The following is a 15,580-nucleotide window of genomic DNA, read 5'->3' on the forward strand; positions in this document are numbered from 1 at the left end:
TCTACTAAAAGGAGATCCATGAAAAGACTAAGCTTATTTCAACAGGAAACCATTAAAGTATCTCATATAACATTGAATGACAGACAAATAGAACACAGTACTATGCAGTAGATATGTAAAGAAAAGGGGAAAAAAAAGAAAACAGTAAGTCTAAACAAACAGTAAGTATATACAAGGAAGGGTTGGGCTAGGTTTTTACCAGTTGCGAACGGCTGCTGCCTGTAAGTGGTTTTTCAGGGCAATTTTAAAGGATGCTAGTGATCCACACAGTGCCATTTATAAAATTGCTGACCTAAAATGTGGTCCTCACAAGTATATTAAGTGTGGGTGTGTGTACATGCGTGCGTGCCTGTTTCATATATGGGCTTGCAAGTGAGTGAAGACGTTCAGACAGTTCTCTGCTTTACTCTGTCGCCCCCGTGTGGCCAGAGTATGCCGTTCCTTGCACCCGCAGCCCCTCCCCTCCCTGCGCAGCGTGAACAGCAGCTCTGACATCAGCAACACCCGCAGTCCTCTCTCTCTCTCTCTCTCTCTCTCTCTCTCTCTCTCTCTCTCTCTCTCTCTCTCTCTCTCTCTCTCTCTCTCTCTCTCTCTCTCTCTCTCTCTCTCTCCTCCCTCCCCCCTTACCCATCCATCTCTCATCCTCCCCTCCAACCAACCAACCCAATTATATCATCGCTCCTCTCCTCTCCTCTCCTCTCCCCATACATATCTCTATCAGTCTTGTTTCTCTCTGACTATCCGGAGCGGTCCCTAAAAACCCATCACCATCCGTCATCATGGGGAACCGAGGTATGGAGGACCTCATCCCTCTGGTGAACCGCATGCAGGACGCCTTCTCGGCCATCGGCCAGAACGCCACCATGGACCTGCCGCAGATCGCGGTGGTGGGCGGACAGTCGGCCGGGAAGAGCTCCGTGCTGGAGAATTTCGTCGGCAAGTGAGTTGACTGACTGGTGGTGCCTTGCCTGGTGGTCCGTGGTCTGTTGGTTATTGACCTGATCTGATATTATTAGCCCCGATCTGCAAGGCTGTTGTGGGCTTGCAGATCACTGAGATCAGGGCTATATTTCATCATCGCGGGGCATTTTAATATTATGATTACCGTTAACTCCGCCCTGCGTGCCAGATGTGAAGGTTACATTCAGCATCCGTTTGCTTGCTGCAGCTGCGCGTTGAAGCCAAGGAAGGAGGAGGATGCAGCGGTTTGGTCATCGCCTAGGTTTTTTTTTTTGTGTGTATTATTATTTTATGATTTTGGAGAGTGTTTGTTTGTTTGTTTGCTGTTGAGGGAATCCGCTTGTTTTTAGGCCTATATAGGTCTATACCCCCCGCCTTGACCCCTCCACACACACACGCACGCACGCACGCACGCACGCACGCACGTGTCCCCCTCCCCCTACAACCCCGTGATGACATCATCCCATTTCATTTTCTTGATGTGATGATGATATAAATAAACAACAATACAGCACTAATAAAAACAGGCTTTTTTGCATTATGTCCGTTTTATGAACACCAACCTAACCTCTGAGAATAAGGAGGAGAAAACAGCGACTCCTCTCTCTCTCTCTCTGTCTCTCTCACTCTCTCTCTCTTTTCAATTGTGTATGTGTGTTTATGGCAGGCAGTCATTATTGTGTATGTGTGTTTATGGCAGGCAGTCATTAACAGTGTTAGCTTTTTAAAGTAAACAAGTCATATTTGCTACAATGTGTTCATATCAGTGACAACTAGCTATAATTTGCAAGCTGCTCTGGAGAGGTATAACATGAGGGTCAGAGGGGAGCACAGCTAGAGTGGATTGCACGCTAGTAGTCCTTTCTCAAGAGAGAAAAGGAAATGACATAACAATGTGCTGCTGACATATTGTATGTGACATGTTGCGTGACAGTAGTAGTACTAGACAGCATGGTCTTCCTCAGGGTTTCCGTGTAGACCTATATTAGGGGTGTAACAATACAGTCACAGTATCGATGCATAGATTTAAATGCCAACGATGCATCTTATCGTTGTACAATAAAAAAAAATTGACTATATCGATCGATGCCACATAGGCCTACTTGTGCGTTGTAATTATAGCAATTTTAAGAAGAACAACGAGAAAGAGGGGTTTAATTAGGCCTACACTACTCTCCCATTACCTATCGCTACACTTGGTCTATCGATAAATGTGTGTAATTTCTGTGTTAATGTCAAGGTGCGAGTATTTGCCAGAGAATCACTGTTTACTTATTTATCATTTGTATCCATAAATATACATTTCCCTTAAAAACCTGCGCTTTAATATTTTTACTAAATACTTATCGATTTTAAATCATTGAATCGTATTGTATCGCCATGAATGAACCAATATTGTCCATGTATAGTATCGTCAACCCATAGTGTACAGTATATGGAGACGCCAGACAGAGAGGGATATTTCTTACAGCTCATTACTCGGAGCTTCTGATGCAAAATATGTACAATAATATATAATATTATAAGTATATTATAAAAATCTGCTATCAATCTTCTCTCCTCCCAGAGACTTCCTGCCTCGTGGATCAGGCATCGTGACACGTCGCCCCCTGGTGTTGCAGCTCATTAACTGTCCCACAGGTAAGTAAGCCATTTATCATGAGAGGGAGTGGGTTGTTGGCTGATTTACCACTGTTTCAGGGTTGTGGCACAAGGCGAAGCCGAGTGCCAACAACCCACGACCCTCGAATGGTAAATTGCTTTTCTACCACTTCTACCATATAAATGAAAGAAAACACTGTTGTAACTTGCAAGGTTATTTAGTTACAATCATGCAACACAACAGTGGGCGGAGTCCATGAGCCAACTCAAGGTTGTTGACTGATTTACCACTGTTTTAAGCCAATCAGAATCCAGTATGACGTGACCACAAAAAGTGGTAGAATGACATAGTTACTAGCTTAATTGACATACAACTGACCAGAGGGGCTGCCACTAGTTAACGCAACAATACACACACCAATGCACACACATGCATGCATGATGTTTGAGGAGTGTTGGTGGTGTGTGTTGCGATTTGTGCAGAATACGCAGAGTTCCTCCACTGCAAAGGGAAGAAGTTCATAGACTTTGAGGAAGTCCGTCAGGAGATTGAAGCCGAGACGGACAGGATCACCGGACAGAACAAAGGAATCAGCCCCGTTCCCATCAACCTCCGAGTGTACTCGCCTAATGGTAAGGCACGCACGCACACACACACACACACACACACACACACACACACACACACACACACACACACACACACACACACACACACGCAGACGCGCGCACACACACACACACACACACACACACAATTGACAATTTAGGCATTTAGCAGACGCTCTCAATCCAGAGCGATTTACAATAAGCAAGGTAATACATCAATACATCAAATGCATAGAAATAGTAATCTAAGAAAAATGTAGGTAGACCACGCACCTATTCAGTAAAACTATAAAAATCTAAAACATAAAAAATGCTATCAAAAAAATGTATGGTCATTGAGGATGGGCAAGTGCTATGTTAAGTTCTAGGCCTAGGGGCTAAGGTGGAGTCTGAAGAGGTGAGTCTTCAGACCACGGTGGAAGCTAGGGAGTTCTAATTTCAAGGGGGAGTTTTATTCCCCAGTTTGGGGGCAAGGAGGGCAAAGAGTCTAGGACGAATGGATTGTTGTACACACACACACACACACACACACACACACACACACACACACACACACACACACACACACACACACACACACACACACACACACACACACAAGCAAGTGCACAGTCACAACTGCAACCAGATATTGCAACTACAAGGCAGGCACGTGCACACATACATGTAGACATCAAAGGGGGCTTGAGCCCCTGCCCTTTTATCCGTCTGTAAAAAAGTGCCCTCTCCAGACCATGAATGCGTTGCGTTGCGACGCGTTGTTAGCTTGGAGGTTGGCTATTTTCACTATTTTCACAAAAAGACCCTTTTAGATATTTCAGCCCCTGCCCAACATTCTCTTCACAGTGCACGTCCCTGCTATAAGGCTATTACACTCCGCTCTCCTCCTCTCCTCTCCTCTCAGTTCTGAACCTGACCCTGGTAGATCTTCCCGGCATGACCAAGGTCCCGGTGGGGGACCAGCCTGCAGACATCGAGGCTCAGATCAGGGAGATGCTGATGCAGTTTGTGACCAAAGACAACTGTCTGCTCCTGGCCGTGTCTCCGGCCAACTCTGACCTGGCCAACTCCGACGCACTGAAGATCGCCAAGGAGGTCGACCCTCAAGGTACAATATAGGGCAAGGGCTGTGACAATTATCACGTAATCACAATTATTCCCATATCACCCCTTCAAACTTTAGTTGTACCCCCAAAAACATTATGAATAAATGAAAAAAGTAATACAAAAATAAATTACAAAAAAAAGAAACACAGGCCCCCTCACATATTAGGAGGGCAGTATGAGTCACCAGAACCAAGGCCGGGTGTTTTTGATGAAACTAACATGGTTAAAATGGAGTTTGAAGTTACAATGGGTTTGTATAGGAAGGGGGGCGTGTCTGATAAAATGAGTATCAAATATCTAAATACTGAATCAAGCAACTTAAAAAGTGTCTGAGGTGCTCCCAAAAGCTTGAGTATATTTTACAGTTTTGAGTTTTACAGTAGGTACATTTTATTTTTGATTACAACACATTTCAGCACGTGTGCAGGAGACCCGGATTCAAATCCATGGTAGAAGAGGAATATATAGTGTAATATGAGTGTGTACATGCTGTGTGTGTTTGTTTCTTTACTGATTATATTCATATGCATTTGTTATGTTGTTGATGTTCTGACATGTTATCTTGTTTATTATAGTAATGTATTATCTTCTATTGTAAGTCGCTTTGGATTAAAAGTGTCTGCTAAATGCCTAAACTGTGTGTGTGTGTGTGTGTGTGTGTGCGTGTGTCAGGTCTGAGGACCATTGGAGTGATCACTAAGTTGGACCTGATGGATGAAGGAACGGACGCCAGAGACATCCTGGAGAATAAACTGCTTCCACTGAGGAGAGGTACGCACGCACGCACGCGCGCTCTGACACATGGATACAAACGTCTTACCTCTATACTAATGTACAGTAACATTATGTCCAGGCACAAGCACACATAAATGGTGCATTTATATTTATATAGCGCTTTTTTTTTTTATATAGCGCTTTTCAGAGATTGTGCATTACATTCACCCATTCACACACCGGTGGTGGAGGAAACCATGCAAGGCACCAACCAGCTCACCGGGAGCAATGTGGGGTTCAGAGTCTTGCCCAAGGACCCTTCGACATTAACTCAGGGGGAGCCCGGATTCGAACTGGGAACCCTTTGGGAACCCTTCGTGCTCTAATAACGGTTTCTCTACCCCTGAGCTATGCCGCCCCACACATAGACATCAAGGGGGCTTGAGCCTTTTACCCATCTGTAAAAAGTGCCCTATCCAGACCATGAATGCAGTTTTTTTTTTACTATAGTGAAAGAAATGCAAAAAGAGGTCTGCTATTTTCGATATTTTCACCAAAAGGCCCTTTTAGAAATTTCAGCCCCTGCTTCTCTAACATTCTCTCCATGTCCCTGATTATGTCCATCTATATATTGTTGAGGGCAAAAACCTCTTATCTATCACAGTGTCACACAAGCATGAGAAATAGCAGATCTACAAGCAGTTATTGGACTAATGAGGGGTCCACCCGACAGACGAAACACTTTATATCTCTGCGGTCGAACAGAAACCAACCAACCATGACCAAAATATGAACTTTTCAGGATATGGGGGAAAGAAAACGTGCTTTTAGAACAACACAACGCTGTTGAGTTGTTCAATGTTGGTATGGGGACTTTATACACATTGTCAGATACTTGAATATGTCCTTATATTATCATCCCAAATACAGCTCAAGTTGAGTTAGTTTTTTTTTTTTTAATCAATGTGGAGATTGTTTTGTCTGTCATTGATTAGAAGTCAGATGAAAAAGAAAAGGTTAAAAGGTTTCACTGACAGTTTGGAGGATCCAATGGAGTTAGGAGGTTTAGTCAATAGTCAGAAGCGCTTTTTCAATATTTCTCTTTGTAAAACCCACGCACGGGTGTTCAGTTGAGGACAGAGATAGGAGGTTTGCGGCAACAACGACAAAATACTGTAAATACTTCATGTGCGTGTGTGTGTGTGTGTGTGTGTGTGTGTATGTGTGTGTGTGTGTGTGTGTGTGTGTGTGTGTGTGTGTGTGTGTGTGTGTGTGTGTGTGTGTGTGTGTGCGTGTGTGTGCGTGTGTGTGTAGGTTACATAGGTGTGGTGAATCGCAGTCAGAAGGACATTGACGGCAAGAAGGACATCAATGCGGCGCTGGCAGCGGAGCGCAAGTTCTTCCTGTCTCACCCCTCCTACCGCCACCTAGCAGACCGCATGGGTACTGCATTCCTGCAGAAAACACTCAACCAGGTGCACACTCTCCTCTCCTCTCCTCTCCTTCATTCATTGACGCGTCGCACAACATTCTCTATAGACCGTTCTCTATAATTTCAGTATAATATAAGTTTAATTTCAACTTCTGGCATCTGATTGATGTACAGATCACACCCTTACCACATCTGCCTGTGTTCAAGTGATAATGATGTGACCCCTTCCCTATATATTTAACATGGTTTCACACATCGCTGCCTACGGAAGAGTTTTACACTCGGAACGTGTTGCAGAGTACTCTGTAAAATGTTTGATTGTTCGTTTTCCAAAACAAAAGTTGGTAAAAATATATATATAGACGTGAAGGCATTATAATTATTGTTTTGCATTGTTTTCCGGGGTTCGCTCCTAATCCCAACATTCCATTATTCCGACGTCCCAATAGTCCGACAAACGTTAGGTCTGACGTTAGGGTTAGGGTTAGAGTTAGCGATAGCGTCTAAACCCTTTAATGACATAGGGTCGGAACAACGACATGGCAATACATATACTGTAATAATAAGAAGAATAATGACATGGCACTCAATTATCCCTCAATTGTTTGAGGAACCCGAGGACACTCTACTTTTTGTGTGGTAAGTTAAGTATTTAGCAGATGTGCTTATCCAGAGCGACTTACAATAAGCTAGGTAAATCACATGAATAGAATGCAGTGAGAGACAGTGTAGTTCCTCAAGGAACTAGAACACCAGGTACACCATGAACCTAGCATCTGTCTTAACAACACCCGATCTAAATACAAATCTGTACACTGAAACTATAGGACCCCAGGTAAACAATGAACCTGGCATCCGTCTAAACAACATCTGAATCACATTCTGAACGTTTGTGTTCAAGAGAAAACAAGCATTCCTCTCCTCTCCTCACCTCTCATGAGTTTGATATTTCCCGTTTGCTTCTAGCAACTGACCAATCACATCAGAGATACGTTGCCAGCGTTACGCAGCAAGCTGCAGAGTCAGTTGCTCTCGATCGAGAAGGAAGTGGAGGAATACAAGAACTTCAGACCAGACGATCCCAGCCGCAAAACCAAAGCTCTGTTACAGTAAGTAGTACTAACAGTAACAGTTAGTACAGTAACTAGTACCAGTACTACTAGTGCAACTAGATAGTATTACTAGTGACTGCTAGTGCTACTAGATATACTACTGTCTGCAAACTACACAGTCCAATCCTCAGTGTTCATTTATCCATTTGTAACTCAAATAATGATTAGATTAGATGTGATAAGTGTGACATTTGTGTGTGTGTGTGTGTGTGTGTGTGTGTGTGTGTGTGTGTGTGTGTGTGTGTGTGTGTGTGTGTGTGTGTGTGTGTGTGTGTGTGTGTGTGTGTGTGTGCGTGTGTGGGTAGGATGGTTCAGCAGTTCTCTGTAGACTTTGAGAAGCACATCGAGGGTTCAGGCGATCAGATTGACACCTATGAACTTTCTGGAGGAGCCAAGATCAACAGAGTGTTCCACGAACGCTTCCCCTTTGAACTGGTCAAGGTATGCGCACACGCACGCACAGACACACACACACACACACACACACTAGAGCTGGGATACCCTACCGAAAACCCGCGGGTACCGAGTACGGCCCGGGCTCGGGGCAGACGCATTTGCTTAATTGGTGGTCGGGCTTCTACTCTAAGTCAAATTGTTGATATAGCCTACCTACAACATGCGTCATGCAATCTCTCTGATGACTGGTGTGTGTGGCACTATGTGTGTGCTCGCGCTAATGTAGCAGGCACGGAGACATAACTCTACAGAGTGTGTCCCAAGCGCTGAGTTAAACATGTTGTTGTGGTTTGATTGGAGGTGGCGTGCAGCTGAAGGTAGCTTGTAGCTTGTTGGCGCTGTGTTCCCCACTACTGTCCCTCGCATTGGATATTTATTTTGCGGCGCTGTGTGTGCAATCGCCTCGTCCGTCCTTGTGAGCTTGCTGATCGTCTATTTTCCATACGCGAAAACTTACAGGATGTAAGGAGACGTTCAGAAAATTCTGCTTTCACAAAATCATCAGTGAATTGTCGGGCCGTGGTGCGGGTCGGATGCATATTAATAATTAATGGTCAGACGTCGATTCGGGTCGGACACAAATCTGTTGTTAGCGTTCGGGCTGAAAAACGTTCTGCCCAATCCCAGCTCTAACACACACGCACACTTCACTGTTCAATCATTCTGACTGTGTGTGTGTGTACTGTTTAGCTGGAGTGCGATGAGAAGACACTTCGTAAGGAGATCAGCTATGCCATCAAGAACATCCACGGTATCAGGTAGGATCAGATCCTAGATCAGTGACACTGCAACCAATAGTACAGTAAGGAGGAGCAGAGTCGGGTCCATTTCCAGTTCACAGCTTGTGTTTTGAGGAGAGGAAACAATGTCAAAGAAAATTTTGAAGTACACACACAGTATGGCAACATTTTAGATTTGAGGACCACGAGAGAGGTGAGCTGAAACCGTGTAAAAACTGAAAATATGAATGGTTTGGTAATGCTTAGATCGGCACAATCCTCGTAAGAAGTAAACGTATCAGATCCTAGAAAGTTGTTATCATGTTGATGTTCTATTTAATACAACTCTGTTTTCTCTTCTCTTCTCTTCTCTTCTCTTCTCTTCTCTTCTCTTCTCTTCTCTTCTCTTCTCTTCTCTTCTCTTCTCTCTACAGAACGGGGTTGTTTACCCCTGACATGGCGTTTGAGACCATCGTTAAGCGCCAGATAGCTCAGATCAAAGAGCCGTGTCAGAAGTGTGTCGACATGGTGATCTCAGAGCTGGTGGCCACTGTGCGCGTGTGCACACAGAAGGTACGATAACGGCTAATAGGCTAAAGCTTGGGTATACAAATATTGAAGGTCCACAAATATATATATTTTTTCTTTTAAGACAAATGTCTGTTAATTAAAGTCGGTCAATCAAGGCCAGCTTATACAAATCAGATCCAAATGATCAATACTGGGGATATTATGGGGATATTCACTTTGACAAACATCCCCCCTATTAATAATAATTAATAAGTATTGTGTTGTGGCACAATAAACCCAGACCAAAAGGACCCTAAGAAAGGAGGACAAATTGTAGTGCTATTCTTCAGCTGAAGTTGAATAAAAAAATTGCAATCAAATTATGAACTGCTGCACACTGTGTCAAACACTGAGTGCTTAACTCATATGCTGCCAAACCCGAGGAACCCGAGAATTTCGCGATGTACCACCCTGCCACGCCCGAGGAACCCGAGAATTTTTGGGGGAAAAAAAAAAAAAAAAAAAAAAAAATCAAAACATTTTTTTTTCAAAAAAGTTTTTTTGACCCCAAAACATTTAGTAGGCATGATAGCGATCGCGAAATTGCATGTTTAACCCCCATAGCAACCCCATCTTTCAAACATGGCAGCCATCTTTGTTTACATTTTAGGAAAACATAATGGCTGCTATCTCATGAATGCCTGAACGGATTTCCATTCGGATTTTTTTGTTTGAAAGCTGTGAGCAATGTGGACACACGTGGTGCATTATCTAGGCATGGGTGTGCATGATCCGTGCACTATGAATTACATGGAAGTCTATGGATACAGTTTGGCCTATGAGAGTACGAAGGTTTTGTTAAATGGCAGCAGATGAGTTAATAAGAGAAATAGCACCTTTGGTCTGATACCAAGACTTTAACTTGGTTAGATCTTAGCGTATAAATACTATGTGTGGTCATGCTTCTGTACACACACACACACAATACAACAGATATTGATCGCGTTGTTTTCTTCATCTCATTTGTGCCGTTAAGATGCAACGTCGCACCAAGTCGCATCTTTGCATTGACTTTGTATGTAATCACCTCTCGAACAAATACATTATCTCTTGTTGGTTAAGACACAGTAAGAAATGATGTAACTCCAAATATTGTCCACCCGACGTGACGATATAGTACTATGATGTGTGTGTGTGTGTGTGTGTGTGTGTGTGTGTGTGTGTGTGTGTGTGTGTGTGTGTGTGTGTGCAGCTGGCTCAGTATCCCATGCTCAGAGAGGAGATGGAAAGAATCGTCACTCAACACATCAGAGACCGAGAGAGTCGCACCAAGGACCAGGTCAGTCAGTCAACCTTAACTTTGTCTCTATTCAATTACATTCACTTTCACAAATCACTGCAAGTTGTTGCCTCAAGACACTTCTTACATGCAGAGCAGAGACTGACATTATCCCAGACAAAAGTCATTTTGTCTGGGATCAGAGTTCCCACCCATTTTGACCAATTAATTTCCAAAACTTTTCCAGATTATTTTACCCAATTTCCAGGACTATATAACAATAATTCAGCTCAATAACAAGTCTCTTACTCCAATGCGCAATGCCCAAAGACAGGAAGTGTATGCCAGTGGTTCTCAACCTTTTCAGGCAGTGACCCCCGGAATAATCATATTTTAACTGGGGGCGCTGACGAGCACTACGAGTTGAGGAATTTTTTATAACACGGTTGTATTGTGAAAATAACCAATCTACATGATCACAGTGAGCATGTAGATCTGCTTTTTTCACAATTTCCGCCTCTAATATTTGACAATTTGGCCAATGTTTAATTTGTCATTTCAGAGTTATTAACAAAATCAATAACCAAAGACAATGCATAGCTATTTTTCCAGGACCTTCCAGGACCCTTGATCGATTCCAAAACTTTTCCAGTACTGGAAAAATATTTTTCTAATTTCAAAATATTCCCAGGAATTTCATGACCGTGGGAACCCTGTGGGATAAACAGTTTGACAAGTTATGGTCAACCCTAACTGTCTGTCTGTCTGTCTGTCTGTCTGTCTGTCTGTCTGTGTGTGTGTGTCTGTGTGCCTGTCTGTGTCTGCCTGTATGAATGTATGTCTGTATGTCTGTCTCTAGGTCATGTTATTAATAGATATTGAATTAGCCTACATGAACACAAACCATGAAGACTTTATCGGATTCGCCAAGTAAGACCCCTCTCCTCCCTCCTCTCTCTCTCTCTCTCTCTCTCTCTCTCTCTCTCTCTCTCTCTCTCCCTCTCCCTCTCCATCTCTCGCTCTCTCTCTAGTGTTAATTAGTGTGTGTCTCTCTCTCCTCTGTCATCCTCTCTCTCTCTCTCTCTCTCTCTCTCTCTCTCTCTCTCTCTCTCTCTCTCTCTCTCTCTCCCTAGTGTTAATTAGTCTCTCTCTCTCTCTCCCTGCAGTGCACAACAGAAGGGCAATCAGGCCAAGCAGTTGGGCAAGAAAGCAACAGGCAACCAAGTATGTGGCCAATAGTGGGTGCCACTGCCAACGAGCACCCGCTAGAGATTTTCATACTTTAATTTCTCCAGGCACTTTACCCTATGTATTAATACTAACAGAGTTTATTATTGTTATTACACACATATTATATAGGCTACTAATATACGCTACTAATACCATCTCTCTCTCCTTCCCTCTGCCTCTCCTCTGTTGCTACGGTGACCCCACAGGATGAAGGCATGGTAAATGTAATTCTTTCTTTCTTTTCTTTCTTTCTTTCTTTCTTTCTTTCTTTCTTTCTTTCTTTCTTTCTTTCTTTCTTTCTTTCTTTCTTTCTTTCTTTCACCTTCTCTCTTTGGCTAGCAGAGTGGTTCTCAACCATTTCGGGAACAGGACCCACTTGGAAATGTCAAAAGCGTGCATTTAGTGTACGTAGCACAAGTGGTTCTCAATTTCTTTTTGAGCAGCGCTCCTGGAACAGGAGCTATATAGCTTCAACATCTGGCTTTGTTCGGTCAAAAAACGATGAGAAAACGTGTCAAAAAATGTCCGGGTTTAAGTAAACTGAAGAACTGCTACAGTACAATGTCCGGCCTACATCCCCAGCTCAAAGTTAGTTATTCGGTCAAAAATGTGTAAAGAAATGTCCGAAAGTTGTCCTGCGAAGCTTATCCAATGGAGTCCCATTGGATAATGGTCCCATTGGATAAGCTTCGCAGGACATATTGTGATTGGCTAGCAGGATTCTTGATGAAATTAACTAATTAACTAATAAATAGCACCGCTCACTTCAAACCATTGCTTGGTCCACAGGACGCATGCTACATTATCCATGCTTACTATGTAAGGGATAAATACTGGCTCCACGGAGGTTGTCCATATATAACATCCCGACGGACTGATAACTCAGAGTTATCAGTTCGAAGGGATGTTATATATGGACAACCCCCAAGGAGACAGTATTTATCCCGCTTATTACCCGGCTACTAAATAAAATTAATAATTTGACTCAAAACTAAAAACAAAACAAAGTATTTCCTTGTTTACAGATGGCTGGAAGTGTTCCACAAGTGTTGCGCTGGGCGTCCCCCTAGTGCGATACGGTCGCCTTGGAAAACAAGGAAGTGCTGACTAGATAGAATCCATTTTCTGATACTGCGTCGTCTATTTCTCGCTTAAAATATTCTAAAAAACATTCTTGAGAGCAACGTTTAGTTCTAAATGTCGCTGTGTGGTTGTTTAATGTTTACATGGCTGACATGTTGGATACAGCACAAGATTCACGCAGTGCAGCTTGACTGCAGCAGGTGCTCTGAGTCTTTGATTAGGCAGCTGCCTGTTATAGAGCGGAGCGGTCTGCTATCCAGAAATAACAGACCGCTAGTTTCACCGGGTAAATAAAAGTGCTTTACGCACTGTTATTACCCGGTTTGTTTGGATGCTTGATTCTGATTGGTCAGTTGCTGAAATCAGCGGTCTGTTATTTCTGGATCAGTCCGTCAGGATGTTATATATGGACAACCCCCGCGGAGCCAGTATTTATCCCTTACTTAAATGCTGTTACCTGATTGGGCTGCGGGCTTAAACAAAGAAGGACACCGATATACATACCGATGTCTCTGGTTGACATTGGCACATTTCACTCAGGTTTTTTCATCTCACTCATGTCACTTTGGCTGCTGACCTCACTCAGCAACAAAATAAACAAAAATTAAAATAAAACAATTCACAGGAGGCAAGCAGTGATCACCCCATGATGTGCACTGCAATGTAGTTTCAAATGCACTACATTGCAGATGCTTTTTTGAGAGTAAAAAACTAAAAAAGAAGAAGAAGACATGCATGACATGCATGATCTGGGCAGATTGCCCCAGGAAATGTGCCATGTGAACCAGAGACATCGGTACCCAGCCGAGTAATGAACTAGAAAGAATGCAATTGGAAATTGCAAGTGTGGTTGCCTATTCATTGTCGTGATAGCCAAATTGTCATGTGAAGCTTGACCAATCCTCAAGTTAGCACCGCTCCCCCATTAAACTCAATGGACAGAGGAATAGTGAAGTCACCAAAAGTTTACCCAGGAAACTGATTCCTGATCCTGATTGGCAAAAACAGGCCGGACTGGTAACTGGCAACCGCACTAATAAAATATACTGAACATCCTAAAGAATCACTGGGACACATCTTCAGTGATGTTCCTTCACATCTTCAGTGTTCTATTCTTCAACATCATATGTCTCCAGACGGCCTATTGGACCTGTCCCAGTAGACTCCAGGATGTCAGCCAGTTTCCTCATGGTCGCGTCTTTCAGTTCCTTCAGAGAGGTGAAATCATGAGTGTGATCCCTGTTAGCAACGGCGTCATTACAGTGTGCGGCGTCATTACAATGTGCACCGCTGGGTTTCACGCACATGACAAGGATCCTGCTTTGAATGTCCCCAGGCTGGGCCTTGAGCTCATAGCAGAAATTGTACATAATAACACGACAGAAATCATCTTCATCAGGAAGATGTTGCTTTAACAGGTTAATGTAATGATGCTGGTTCCTTCCATGGCCTTGGTCAACAGGGATTTCAGTCTCCGTAACTATGTCTCCTTGTTCAATGCGGAGGACTATTATCTTTGGCTCGGGTGCCAGCATCATTTGGTACGCTTCCTTCACATACTCCACTGCATCCATTTTTGGGTAGGTCTGAATATTCAATGAGAAGTGTGATCGACCGCCAATTTATACTCTTTACTGTAGTATCTGTGACATCACTTGTGATACAGATTTCCATATTTGGGCATTGTGGATTTCAGGATCTTGTTATATATGGAAAAATCGCACACGTGCGAAGTGAGCGGTGCAAACTAATTCCTGTAAGGGCGCCTGCGCGAATCAGTGTTGATAGGCATGCATGGCAATATTCTTTGTGTTGTGTATGATGTCAGTCTAGAGGTCTGCTCAGACTATATAAGGTTTTCGTGTGTCCTGACCTTTACACCGTCTCAAAACGAACACCTCCCAGGATTCGAAACAGCAACCATAGACTGCAGGGTTTAATGTAGCGTGGTCGCTGTCTTGAATCCTGGGTGGGGGTCGATTTGCGCCAGAAAGGTCCAGGATATGCGGTTGGTCAGACTTTTTCCCTCTAACTTTGACTGACGGCCAACGCCAAGAAGTGCTGGGTTGCCTCTTGGAAACAGATTATGTCGGGAGTATATTATGCGCAACATACCAGCCAGGTTTGTTAGTATCCTTGACCAGACCAAAGGCTAATAACAATATATTTGTCACCAGAAACTCCATTTTGAGTAGTCGAGATGCAGGAGAAACTCCTAATTGTCGCTGTCTGAAACCAAATAAAGCTTCTTGTGGGTTATAAAGCAAGGGGGAGACAGAGGGAGAACAGACAGGAGGTCAGACAAACAGCCTGGCCATTAACAGCCTGGTGGCAGTCAAAGAGTGAATAGAAGAGAAAAATAATATGCAGTCCAGACCAGAAGCTCAAACAAAACAGACAGAGGGCAGAACAGAGAGGGGATTTAGGAAAAGTCCAGGATATGAAACAACCTGGCCATTACGCCTGGACCTTTCATGAACTTTAAACCGGTCTCAAGTGCAAGTGTAATGGCCAAGACAGATCTAAATTAGCATGAACAACACAGCATTTGATTGGTCTGTTCTGTTTGGCTAACACATGTCGACACGAGTAGAACGGTTTCTGATTGGTCGATTCTAATGTTTAGTTAATCAACTAGCCAATCGATGAAGAATGAAAGAATCGTCCCGTGCTAATATGTTTTAGCTAAATAAACCGAAAGTGAAATATAGGAGCGGTTTGCACCACTCAAAAATACGATATAATATAATATAAATGTTATTCGACG

General features: G+C 43.3%; 1 protein-coding gene across 1 annotated transcript in view; it reads left to right on the plus strand.

Annotated features, from left to right (window-relative positions):
* Positions 1 to 779: 779 nt before the first annotated feature.
* LOC308294951 (dynamin-1-like) overlaps positions 780 to 15,580 on the plus strand; it is a gene marked incomplete at both ends in the record, with an annotated part of 29,435 nt that continues 14,634 nt past the window's right edge. Inside the window, 14 exons of the mRNA XM_080737888.1 lie at positions 780 to 940; positions 2,528 to 2,601; positions 3,046 to 3,195; positions 4,076 to 4,279; positions 4,951 to 5,049; positions 6,307 to 6,467; positions 7,391 to 7,533; positions 7,842 to 7,977; positions 8,683 to 8,750; positions 9,146 to 9,284; positions 10,474 to 10,560; positions 11,360 to 11,430; positions 11,667 to 11,724; positions 13,950 to 14,075. Coding sequence (XP_080594014.1) covers positions 780 to 940; positions 2,528 to 2,601; positions 3,046 to 3,195; positions 4,076 to 4,279; positions 4,951 to 5,049; positions 6,307 to 6,467; positions 7,391 to 7,533; positions 7,842 to 7,977; positions 8,683 to 8,750; positions 9,146 to 9,284; positions 10,474 to 10,560; positions 11,360 to 11,430; positions 11,667 to 11,724; positions 13,950 to 14,075 — 1,677 coding nt within the window. The remainder of the gene's footprint in view (positions 941 to 2,527; positions 2,602 to 3,045; positions 3,196 to 4,075; positions 4,280 to 4,950; positions 5,050 to 6,306; positions 6,468 to 7,390; positions 7,534 to 7,841; positions 7,978 to 8,682; positions 8,751 to 9,145; positions 9,285 to 10,473; positions 10,561 to 11,359; positions 11,431 to 11,666; positions 11,725 to 13,949; positions 14,076 to 15,580) is intronic.

This window comes from Nannobrachium achirus (genome assembly GCF_963921795.1).
Source record: "Nannobrachium achirus genome assembly, chromosome: 12".
Classification (NCBI taxonomy): Eukaryota; Metazoa; Chordata; class Actinopteri; order Myctophiformes; family Myctophidae; genus Nannobrachium; species Nannobrachium achirus.